The following is a 13,557-nucleotide window of genomic DNA, read 5'->3' as shown; positions in this document are numbered from 1 at the left end:
AACTTGGCTGTGACCTCGCCATCGAAAAAAGACATCAAGCCCAAAAATCTGAAGAAAAGCCTTAAGCGTCCAACAAAAATTAATCAGGAACACTAAACAAAATTTCCATAAAAACTTTTGAACAAATCGAAGGAACTTTCAGCAAAAATAAATCCCATGACTACTATAAAACCTTCGGCAGGCACCTACAGAAATATGAACCTCTCACCTTAATGTTACAGGATGAAAGTGGAAGACTGGCTCATACTAACTCTGAGAATGCTAAAATTCTAGCCGAAGCCTTCAACAAACTTCTGAATTGTGAAGATTCCCTTAAACTATTTCATATTGAAACAGACACACCAATTCACTCCAAATCACACAAAATTAATCCACCTACTTTTTCAGAGATGACCCAAGCAATAAAAGAACTTAACATTATAAGGCCAGTGGGGAGGATCAGGTTTTTGCAAAAATTTAGAAAAATGCTCAAAAGCCTCATTGAATTATACAGTCAAGATTTGGATTAATGAACAATTACCAGAACACTGGACCACAGGAACAATCCCCCCGCTTTTAAAGAAAGGTGATTAATCAAAACTGGATAACTACAGAGGGATAACTCAGTTTGATTGTTCTTACAAAATTCTTTCCTGCATGATTCTAAACAAAATAAAAAACTGAGGTTCCAGTGGAACCTCAGCTGGGTGAATACCATGGAGGGTTGTGACCCTCCAGAAGCTGCGCAGAGGAAATTCTAAGTCTAAAATTAATAATGAAGAATCATAAACTTGTCCACAAGCAACTTTTTATTACCTTCATTGACTTTAAAAGTCAATGATTGCATTCACAGGCCAACCCTACTTAAGATCCTCAGGTACTACGAGCTAAAACTGAAACTAGTAAAAATTATCAGATGGATGTTTACAAACATCAAGTTGAAGGTGAAACGTCGGATCCCTACATCATTAAAACTGGACAAAACAGGTGGACGGATTCTCCCCTCTACTTTTTAACATTGCTCTGAACTATATAATGAAAATTTGGCAGGATAGGAATCCTTTGAAAAACGAAATTGGAAGAGGAGGGAAAATTATTCAAATAAACTGCTTAGGATTTGCAGATGACTTGGTCCTACTGGCTTTGAACATTAATAAAGTTCACTCACAAATTTCTAGTCACAAAAGTATAGCCCAACAAATTGAATTAAGAACCTCTTATGATAAAACAGAAATTATGGCCACTGACCCTCCTCTCTGCACAAATAAAGTCAAAATTAATGGGAATGAAATTAGAATAAATCAGTAGTTTAAATAGTTAGGGGAAATCATCAATTGCAAATTAAAAGAAAGATCCGTTTGGTAAAACAAAATCTCTAAATTTAGAAAAGCATAAGGTTTAACCTGGGAGATCTATAATAAAAAATACCTTTCAATACACTCTAAAATTTGCCACTACAAGGCAGTCATTCTCCCAGAGGCACTGTACGCCTGTGAAACTATTTTTCAAATTAAAAATGAAGCTAAAACTGACCAACTAATTAAAATAGAACAGGGGATTATCAGAACCTATTTAAACAAAAATTACCATAAGGATGTAATTTAATCTCTAAAATCTTTGTGCAATAACAGTGTTATAATTTCTCTGATTATTTATACTGTTTAATAATGTTTACCGTAATTCAGTGTATAATTCAACAAATTAGAAACTAAATATTAAAAATCAGGTGCTGGTTTACACGTCAGGGCTTAAATTGAATGTATTTATTGAATTCTGAGGAAACTCCAATGACATTATTACACAACATTAAACAAAATTCTAACGAAAGCCTCACCTTTGTACACTTGTTAACATACCAGCCAGCAATATAAATCCATGATCTATTTTTATTTATATTTGCAAAAATAATACAATTTCTGTGACTAGATACATAAAAATCAAACAGCTCATAATTGTCCAAAGGAAAATAACATGTAAATAAGTTAAAAATTAAAAGATCATAATAAAACTTAAAATGACATGAAATATTACATATTAAATCCTTTTTACAGATCTACAACTATATGAAGTTCAAGAAATTAGAAATGATCACTTAAGACAATTTTGAACCACCATCATCATCATTTATACCACAAAACCAATGAGTAGCAGCTTTGGTGAATAAAAACTTATAACTTAGAGTAAATGTAAATTATTATTATATTACCATTATTTAACTTAATTTTCTATTATTATTATAACCTTCTACTTCTTTTGGTTAATTAATTAAAAAAATACTGATGCAACTACTATACAACATCTATTGTTAACTTCGAGGGTAAATCAAATATAAACAGGATTTTTGTTCCTGAGTGTCTACGGTTGGTAGGACTGGGCCTGCACTTCTAGTATGCTTAGATGGAGTCATTAGGAGTGGGGAGAGCTGGCTATTCCACACTTACAACCAATTCATCAGTAATGCTCACAATGTCGGAGAAACAGGTGCACCCCTCCACTGTGCAACACATAATTATAAAATTTCTTGCTCATGGAATTCAAGCGATGGAAATTTTCTGGATATTGACTGCACAGTGTGGGGACCAAACATTGTCAAGGACTAGTATGTTTGCCTGGCATAAAGAGTTCCAGATGGGTCCCTTGCTTTTTGACCGCAGATCAGAAGTTGAGACATTTGGAGGTCTGTCAGAGACTTACAGCAAGGTTTGCATAAGAGGTGATGATGCATTTTTGAGTTGGATCATCATCTGTGACAAAACGTGAGTCCACCTCTACACTCCCCAGTAGTCAGCATGAAGTGGTGGAGGAAAGGGAAGGCAGCCTCAGTGAAAACTAAGACTTGACTGTTAGCTGGCAAGGTTCTTTCAACCATTTTTTTTGACTGGCGAGGCATTTTGCTCACTGATATTTTGCATGAGTGACGTACAATCAATGCTGCTTACTTCTGTGAGCTGTCATCATATCTCATCAACGAGATGAGGGCTGCATATCGCTGCAGAAGATGAAACCAATCGATTTGAGATACCTCTTCCATACTGCAGCTCTAACAGTCTAAAAACTAGAAGAAATGCACTGGACTCAACTTGATCATCCTTCCTACAGCCCGGACCTATCACCCTGCAATTTTCATTTGTCTGGGCTGCTAAAGATGTTCTAGGAGGACAACGATTTGAAGATGACAGGAAGTGGAGGGATTCGTGCACAATTGGCTCCTGATGCAATCAGCTTCATTTTGTGATGCTGTGATAAAAAAACCTTCATTCTTGCTGGGAAAAATGTATTTCTAAAGCAGGAAACTATGTAGAGAAATAATTTATTTTTTAAAAATAAATTATATTTGCCTTTTATCTTTTAATAAATAAATTTTAAAAAAAATCCTGTTTATACTTGATTTACCCTTGTACATTAAAAAAATTACTATTTACATATAAGAAATTTAAAAGTTTAACGACCCCTATTATAACCAGGGAAAAGTTCATCTAATATTTCTTGTAGTTCTTTATTAATGACCATTTGGTAATCTGAACAGAAATCATGACGGCAATGTGCACAGGTATAAACTTCGGATTTGAATGATCTCACCATACATGCCTGCAATAAAAGAGAGAAATTAAATTAAAACAGATGAAGATAAACACAAGAACCAAACAATAAAAAAATTTGTTTTTCAATGAAAGCTGCGTTTAATATGCCAACTACAATATACCCACCACCATATGCTCGATTGAGATTCAAATTGTGGATGAGATTTGCTTATGTCCTGATTGTTAAAAATGTGTATTACACTTAACTGTTAATCCAAGCCAAACCAAATCTGCTATTACATTTTACTATCCACAGTATTTTTAACTAGAAGTCCAACTTATCCATATAATTTTATTTTTTTTAAAATTAAAATTTAATTTGATCCCTCTAAAATTTCTGGTTTTTAAAAACAATGTTTTATCAAGAATCCTTAGTAAGTTTTAATACTTTGTATGTTTAATGCATTTTGGTGAACTGTTAATACAAAAAAAATTAAAAGCTGAAACCCTCATCCCTTTTTTCTGTAAACCCTCAAATGTGCCCCAAATTAGAAATGGTGATCTTTGAGGCTTTGTACAAAGTGGGCCAAACATAATATAATATTGTAAAAAATTAATCAATTAATTTTTATTTTTATCTTTCAGATTAAACTTAAATAAAAAATAAGATTCATTTTGTAAAAATAAACCCTCTACGAAATAATAAAAATAGTCACATTTTACTTGGAAACTCATAGAAGTATTTCTGAAACACAATTAAAATTTTGAAAGTTTTACAAAAGTAGAAAATCACCTTCTGGCGCAGCCATCCATGCAGTGATACTGAAATTTGAACAGACTGGATGAGTGGGTAATGTCAGAAAAACATCTTCCGGAAATAATGAAAATATTGAGTCTGTCAGGAACAGTAGATGCCACAGAAACATGTCAACACAGAAATGTTCCACTCAATTGGGCATTAATTGAACATCATTGCACAAGGATTTAAAAAATGTTTTCTTACAAAATACAATTAGCCCATAAAATGTACTTGAATGATTAAACATTATGCCTGGAATACTGCCAGCAGTTTATCAACACTGATGATTCATTTTTACCTAATTTGTGGATGAGTGCCCATTTCCACCTTAGTGGCTAAATGTCAACAAACAAAATTCTTGTTTTTTGGGGTACTACCAATCCCCAAGTTACACATGAACATCCTTTACAGCCACAAAAAGTTATGGTGTGGTGTTTCTTTTTCTCAACAAAGAATCATCAGGCGGTATTTTTTTTGAGGAAAATGGTGTTTCCATGACAGTGAATAGCAATAGACTCGCAAATGCTTGAGGAATTTTTCAATCTGGATCTTAAAGATAATGTCAAAGAAGCCTGGTTTCAGCAAGATGGAGTCACAGTTCACACCAGCAGAGCCACAATGAAGTTTCTCAGGTCAAAATTTGGAAATCAAATAATTTCAAGAATTTATAATTTTTTTGGCCTTATCACCAGATTTGACAGATCATTCCTTTTTTTGGGGTTATTTGAAAGAAAAGGTTTATGTAAATAAGCCAAAAAATTAAGAAGAGCTATAAAAAAATAATATTCAGGCTGAAATAGTGGAAGAAACATTGGTTTTAATTATGCAACTGTGTTTAAAACTGCCTGGATTTGTGAATGCTTTGGCCATTATTTAAAAGATATAATTTTCAAAATTCAGTAAATCATGTTTTGACAGAAATTCAATTTAAAGATAAAAACATCAGATTTAAAGTTTGTAAGGTTTTATTAAAAAAAAGTTGAGAAGTTACTTTTGGATCACCTGTATATTATCAGAGGCAGGGTTTAAAATTTAAACTTGCAGTATGAACTAGTTTTGAACATATGAACATCAACGTACAGAAAAAAAATACCATTTTACTTGCAAACTTATGGGTTAAATTACTTTTAAATCATCTTAAACATGTAAGTAAAAATGTAAATAGTATAGGAATATTTTATTATCCATAAAAGAAAGAAAAAGAAAAAAGTAATACTTGTATATCATATTTATCCATTTACATCTGTAGATTCTAACAGGTTTCTGCACATTTAAAAGAGGATATTTGTTAATTGAAAAATACAAGTTATGTCTACTTTTCTATTTAACAACTTTTAAAAGAAAATAACACCACCATCAATCTTTTGTGGTGGACTTGTATCCATTTTTCACTCCCTAAATGTGAAGAATGGTTTGAACAAACCATTCAAAGACAATTTATGCCATCTTAATGCAGACTAGATGGGAAGCAGCGACTATTGATTGACTCTAGACAGTAAGATTAAGCATCCATTAAAAGAACTCTTAGATAAATTGTTAAATTTCTGCTGGCCTGTCTGAAAGCCCTTTTACAGAAACATTACAATGTTCTTTCACAAAAAAAAAGTTACTCAAAAATTTTATTTTTTGATCATCAGTTAATACTTTTGTAAATAAATACGGTTTTATCCTTTTATAAAACCTCAATTTTCTTGGAGTGTATAAAAACTGATATTTAGCATAATGGTTGCACCATCATAGTTTTTCAGAAAATCTATATATATATACATATGTGTACACAGAAACATTAAGTTCTCCTGTTATATTTCTTATCTTTGTGTTCAAATATATATATATATATATATATATATACACAAGGGTTATTTATTCAAGGTCCGATCGGTCGCGAAATAAAAACCTGCGCAAAAATCAGACGAACCTTTGCGCAGTGTCTCTGGTATGACCTTCAATCACGCCGCGTCACTTCGTTTAGTTCTGAACACATAGCTAGCACGTAAACATGTCTACAACAATAGCATCTCCCGCCAAGTGTGAAGTGCGTACGGTAATTCGATTTCTTCAGGCTGAGGGGTGTAATGCAGCTGAAATTGATAGACGAATAAGTAATGTGTACAGTGAAACTTCAATGAGTGATAGCAAAGTGCGACAAAGGAACTTTAAAGTAGGACGTACAGATGTTCATGATGCAGGCAGTCAAGGAAGGAAGCGAGTGTCAACCGATGATCTTGTTGAGCGAGTGGATGAGGCAATTCGAGAAAATCGTTGGTTCACAATTTCTTCTCTATTGAGTGATTCGTTTCCTGAAATTTCAAGGTCAGCTCTCTACACCATTGTAAGTGAATGGACTTCAGTACCGCAAACTGTGTGCGAGATGGGTTCCCAAGATGCTGTCCGACCATCACAAAACAATGAAAATGGACGCTTCCCTAACGTTTCTCCAGCACTACCACGATGAAGAAGATTTTTTGAACAAAATTGTCACAGGGGACGAGACATGGGTCCATTTCGAAACTGAAGAAACAAAAGAACAACTAAACAGTGGATGCATTCTCATTCTCCCAGTAAACCAAAGAAGTTCAAGCGAACCTTCTCCAACAGAAAGTGTATGGCTACTGTGTTCTGGGAGCGGAATGGAGTTCTCTTGGAGGAATTCATGGAGTATGGCATGACCATCACTGCAGCCTCATACTGCGAGACTCTTCAACATCTACGAAGGGCAATTCAGAATAAGCGGAGAGGAATGTTGTCATCAGGTATTGTCTTTCTCCATGAAAATGTTCGGCCGCACACTGCAGCTGTAACAAAGAAGCTCCTGCAGCGTTTTTGTTGGGAAGTGTTTAGTCACCCACCATACAGCCCGGACTTGGCTCCATCCGATTTTCACCTCTTTGCTCACATGAAACGCTGGCTAGGAGAACAACATTTTGGCACAGACATCGAGCTGCAGACCAGTGTAGAAACATGACTGAAAACACAGGCAGCTTCATTCTATGATGAGGGTATTGGAAAGTTGGTACCACGCTACGACAAATGTCTAAATCAGAGTGGTGACTATGTAGAGAAATAGCATAACTATGTAAATACTTATTACAAATAAAAATTTTTTTATTTTCACTGTGGTTTTAATTTCGTAACCGATCGGACCTTGAAAAAAATAACCCTCGTATATAGGTGTACCACAAAGTTCTTTTGGAACTTTCATAATCTATTCTATTGTGAAAATTGAAAAAGTTTAAATAAACCTATGTAATAAAAAGCTTTGTTTGCAAATTTCGGCTAGAGAAAGATTTCGCTCAGATTTCAGCTACTCCGGTGAAATGAGGTCGTATAAAATTATTAGGATGTTAATTAAGGAACAAAATTAGTCATTTCTTATGGTTTTTAACTGAAAAAAAAAGAAGATTAAAATAGGTCCCGGAACTGTATCTGCAGTAATTTTTGAGAAATCTGGAATGAAAACCAATAAATTGGAGTAAAAACCGTTTCTTATGTTTGACATAAAATGACTTTGTTAAATGGGCAATAAATACATAAAACTTTTAAACAAACTTATAGAGAATTTAATTGTGAACAAAATAGTTATACGTTGAATAAAATAAAGAAGTTAGAACAATTTTAATTTTATTTAGAAACAGTACATTACTACATTTGTCAGAAAAATACTTATTTAATGAAAACAAAAATCAAATTCTTTTTTGATGAAGTGAAAGATTTGTAAAAACAAAATTTACTGTTTAAAAATGGAAATTACACAACAATTTTAAAATTAAAATAAATAAATAAAGATTACTTAGATGATAATTTTTTTATTCTCAGAGATACAATAAATTATTAGAGAAAATTATTATTTCAAATATTGGCAATAAAATAACATCAGCTGATCAACAATGCAGAATACTGTATTTGTATTTAAATCATTCTGTAAGGTGCATTAAGTACATCGTGAACGGTGAAGTGTGCTGTTGTCAGCAAAGTTTTTTGTTAATTTTAGTTTGAATATGACCAGTTTGCCATTGAAGTACTTACTTACAACAGAGAAATACGCTGATATAGTATTCATTTTAGGTGTGTAATGGTAATGCTACAGCTACTCCAGTAGAATATGAGATAAATTTTCTGAATCATAGGATTCCAGATCCCAAAACAATTACTGCAACTTTTTGCAATATTCGGACAACAAGCCTAATCTTCATACCATCTACAAACGACCTGTTCAACATGATGCTGTTATTGATGAAATTATTATCTATGCAGTTCAGCGCAGTCCAGGTGTCAGTACATGACGTCTTTTGAAGCAGATCGAAGTTTTGCATTCGATGATTTTGAGAACACTTAAACAAAACAAGTTTTATCCTTATCACAAACAGTCAGTTCAACAACTACAAACAGGAGACTGTCCGCTTTGCTTGGAGTTCTGCAACTGGTGGAATAAAATTCAACAACCCTACAAGTATGTTTTGTTTTCAGAAAAGACAAATTTCACTTGAGAAGGTGTCTACAACTTATGCAATGAGCATACATGTGCATAAGTAAATCCTCATGAAATGGCGGAAGGCAATTTTCAACATCGATTTAGCATCAAGGATGGTGTGGCCTTCTTCACAATCAGCGGTTTGGACCATTCATATCTGGCCGCTTAAATGCTGAGGTCTACATGCACTTTCTTCAACAAAAATTGCCATACTGCTTGAAGATTTCCTCTAACACTGGGACGCAAGGTATACTTCCAGCACGATGGCATGCATCTCCACTTCTCTTGTGCTTTTTCCACTCACTTAAACCTCGCTTTCGGTCGCTCAAAAAGTCCTTTTTAAAAATTTTTTAAAGTAAAAAGAAATGAAACTACTTCTTATTGTTAACAGTAACAGTAGTACAGTAGTAACAGTGGGTCCCAAATTATGTAATTATGCCATAACTGTAATAGGAAATATTACAGTTACGGCAAAGTTCAAGTAAATTCATGCAGGAAGGCACTGTTATAGAAGAAAACATCTCCAGAGATCAATACACATTGATGAATAGCCATTTTTAATCCTTTTAGTGTCTCAGATTGGGATTGAGTGCTTGCATGTTTCATGAAATCTGGTAATATGATTCAATTTATGCTTAATATAAAATCTATTTTCTTTGCAATAACTGAACTTTAAAGGCATGATTACATTGCCACTTTAATTTTAAATGTAAATATACAATTACAAAACATTAAGAAATATATACTAAAATGTACTAACCTTGCAGACATTATGTTTACATTCAGTCGTAATAGGTTTGTTTAATAATTCTAGACAGCAAATGCAGAGAAAATTATTCTGTACTTCAGCTAGAAACTCCTGTAAAAAAAATATATCAAATTAATTTAGTGAATTAAAATATCATGCTAACCTCATTTAATAAAAAAATCAAACATTAAATAATGCAGGATTAATTTTTTTTTTAAATTAATTTCATAAAAATTATTTTTAAGTTTTATTTTTTTTAATATTCCTACAAAGATTATAATCAAAATTTACAGAGAAAACATTTTTTTGTGTTACAAGTCAGATTTAATATAAAGAATCTACATGATGCTGAGATCAACAAGAAAACTTGTAATAAAATTTGTGTCAACATTTCAAGTGAGTAACTTCTCACCTCTATTTTTTGAATTTTGTTAATTTAATATTTCTAATGTGCTACCTTAGTAATAAAAGGTATATTTTTCTTTAAAACAAGATTGATAGCAGTAGATGCAAGACTATCAAACCCATTTCTCATTCTCTCATCTCCACTTTAAAAATCTTCAACACAGAAAAGTACCAAAGCAATCTTAGATAAGTGAAAATAAGTGTACTACACCAAACTTCCTCAGGAGGGGGTCTGCCTGAACAGTTAATAAACGAATAGGATATTTCCAAATGACACAATTCATTTTTGATAGGCGAGGTCCTTTAAGAACTGAGTTCTTTAAAAACTCAGTACCTGTTCTTAAGCAACTTAAGTTTCTGTATAAACAGATATGGTGACAGTGTAAGTTCAACATAAAGTTAGTGATCAGTAACATGCTGTTAGGCAATCCTACAATCCGGGTAAAATACCCATGCTAATCTCTGATGAACTGTGAGAAAGAAATCTGCTGCTTGAAGTGATTCTTCAAGTGGTACTGTTTCCCAAGTTGCAGTTCCTCAGGGAGCACATCGTCCTTTCTCACCATCCACTCCTATTCCATATCTTTAATCCTTTTCCCTTACTTTGGGTTCTGTACGTATAGTTCAAATCAACTAAGTATGACAGTACTCACTTTGTTAAGTACAGCCTTGCCTAGGCAGTTTGAGGCAATGGCACCCCCAGGAGCTGGATAAAAACTGAACTAAAAAAAAAAAAAAAACGGCAGAATCAATAGGGGCATTCTTGTGATTTGGCAGGGATGAATGCTCATGGCCTAGTCCAGTGTGTACATCAAAGCTCAGTGCCTCAGTCCCTATCAGGTCCTAATCCTCCCCATCATATAATGTTAAAAAATATCAAATTTAAAAGAAACAAATATTTTTAATGAAAAATTTATTCACAATATTAATTTTAAGATTGATCCTTTGAACAGAATGACCATAACAATTTGTTATGTAGAATTACCAGAAATATCATTCTCCTATAACATAATCATGTACATTTATGCATGTGAACTTCCTAAATCAGTATGGCCATAAACAATGATTATTTAATATTAAACTTATACTTCTTGTTACTGCAACTACTTAACAGCTTCTTTATAAAATAAAATCATATATAATAGCTTATTCCTCCTGTGTTTTTCAATAATAGTGGCTGTTATGCACAAAAAATAATGTAAGAGATCTAAAAAAAAAACTTTATTATTTAAGTTACTGTGGGGGTGTATTTTAAAAATTCTGAAAGAAACCTAAAACATGATAATTAGATAAACTAAAATAAAATTTACTAATAAGGTGAAATTAATTGTTCTGAAACATTACTAATCGAAATATTAGGAAAATATAAAACACTAAATTAATTTTATTACCTGCTTCCCTTTCTCTGAAGTGGCCGTTATAGTTTCCCAAAGTTTTTTGTTTTTAGTATCTTTACTGATCATTTTCTTTAATTTATCTGGTAATTTATAAGCTGCAACTGCCTTTGCTTTCTTTTTAGGAGGACTTTCATTTTCAGATAGGTCATGGCTTTCTGAAAGGACTCGTTTTTTACCAGCTTTCTTGGCCTTCTCTGCTTCATTATAACCAACAGGTATCTACAAAAAAAAAAAGTCCGCGCTAAAATAAGAAACCAACTTTTGTATCTGATTTACTAAATCTTACATCTACTATATGCAGTCATAAAATACTAATTATACAAATTAATAAATTCACCTAAGCATTAAAACATGGTATTCTTATCTTAATTTATGAACTGAATTGTACTGAGGTAAGGCATTGTTTGTTTGTGAATTATATCCTTTGTGAAAAATTTAATCATGAAATAATCATATGAATAAATATGAATATTTTACAAATTCCTATGGATGGATCTTTAGATGTGGAATAAAAATGAGGACAGTTTCATTATTTGACTTTTCTAGGCAAAAATCATTTGCTTGATAATAAATATGAGGTTTATTAGTCTACTTGGTAGCTACTTCAGAAATCTAAAATCCTCATAACAAATAATGTACTAAACCAACAAATATTCTTGCTTACATCAGAAGAAAATTAATAAAACACAAAACTATTAAGATACATTTTGTTGTAAGCCTGACTTATGTTAATTCAAAGCAATCTAAAACCAGATTTCCGGAAATATAATTATTCAAATTAGCATTCATAATTTTGATAGCATAGCTTGACTTTAAAACCTGGGTTTTAAACATCAAAATCACAAATTCAATTATAGTAATTTACCTAAAAACATAAATCAATAAAAATAATGACCTTGGAAATGTTTTAAAACAAGCATACCAGAATATTATTTAATCCTTGAGACTCAATCCACTTTTTCCCTTCGGGTGTCCAAGGTGCTGGTGTGGGATCATCTCTACGTAACATGTATCGCCAAACTAAAAATCCAGATTTTCCTTTTTCTGGGTAGTATTTTACAACTTTATATATACCATCATATCTATAAAAAAATATTTATCATAAATATAGGTTTCTTAGGAAAAAAGGCTAATAAAAATAAATGTCAGTTAAAAATACTAGTAAACTGCCGAGTCTAGTTTGCTTCATTTTAAGAAACACTGCAAAAGAACAACTATTGTTTTCACTGTTAATCATGAATTGGAGATGTAGTTTTATACACAAAAGCATAGCAACAAGAACAAGTTTCAAATTATACTCATTAGATAAAGCATACATACCTCCAGTCACTCATTCAAGATTGACAAACCTGTCATTCTTGTAATCCAAGTATATCTTAAACAACTGATTTATAATAAAAAATCAGATGTTGTGTTGTTCTTTTACTTGATTACTTATTTAATAAGCACCAGAATTGATCCTGGTAAACTGATGATATTTTTTGTAGATGAAAATGCTCTTACATATTCACACTGTCTATGATTTTACATTATCTTTTATAATTTTATGTTGATTGTAATCAAAAAAAGAACCTGCTCATGTAAACTGTTAAATGTTATTACAAACAGTAGTATTTCTATAAATTGATAGTGTTGCTCACTTTTCATGTGATATCTTATGTAAGCAGAAGAGGTTTGGTAAATCATGTATTTTTGCGTATTAATAAAAGGAGGTAAAATAAAAATGGCAGAATTATAGTGTGTTATTCTTGAATGACCCCTAACCTTAATATCTCAATATAACCAAGTATTAAAAACAAAGCAGCATATGGGTTGCAAATCTGAGTTTCAGCAATTATGTTAATAAATGCAAACATACATACCTATTGCCCTCTTCTGGTGCATATTTTGAGTGCTTCTGCAGTTTAAAATTACGAACTACTCTCACAGGTTTTCCTTTCTTCCAATCTTTTGCATTTGCCCCTTCTTCTGTATTTAATGGAGCATTACAATTGAGTGCCAAAGCTCTATAAACCAATTACAGATAATACAGTAAGAAAAATTAAAAAACAATTAACTTCAGAGAAAGTACATAAAGATGTAAATAACGCTTCTAACAAAAATATATACTAATTTATAACCAGTTTAGATGTATGATCCCATGTTAGAATCCTTATATTACCGGAATTATCAAAATCTACATAAATATGTAGATAATATATATAAATATTTATGTAATAGTGGAGATTTGCCAGTTG

At 32.2% G+C, this 13,557-nt stretch overlaps 1 protein-coding gene across 1 annotated transcript in view; it reads right to left on the bottom strand.

The window, feature by feature from the left end:
* Positions 1–3,387: 3,387 nt before the first annotated feature.
* LOC142322597 (E3 ubiquitin-protein ligase UHRF1-like) overlaps positions 3,388–13,557 on the bottom strand; it is a 39,293-nt gene continuing 29,123 nt past the window's right edge. Inside the window, exons 8-12 of the mRNA XM_075361672.1 lie at positions 13,183–13,326; positions 12,243–12,402; positions 11,315–11,539; positions 9,531–9,629; positions 3,388–3,567 (exon numbers count right to left, since the gene is read on the bottom strand). Coding sequence (XP_075217787.1) covers positions 3,421–3,567; positions 9,531–9,629; positions 11,315–11,539; positions 12,243–12,402; positions 13,183–13,326 — 775 coding nt within the window. The 3' untranslated portion in view covers positions 3,388–3,420. The remainder of the gene's footprint in view (positions 3,568–9,530; positions 9,630–11,314; positions 11,540–12,242; positions 12,403–13,182; positions 13,327–13,557) is intronic.

This window comes from Lycorma delicatula, chromosome 4, assembly GCF_047948215.1.
Source record: "Lycorma delicatula isolate Av1 chromosome 4, ASM4794821v1, whole genome shotgun sequence".
NCBI lineage: Eukaryota > Metazoa > Arthropoda > Insecta > Hemiptera > Fulgoridae > Lycorma > Lycorma delicatula.
This window is presented reverse-complemented; position numbering and strand designations above follow the sequence as displayed.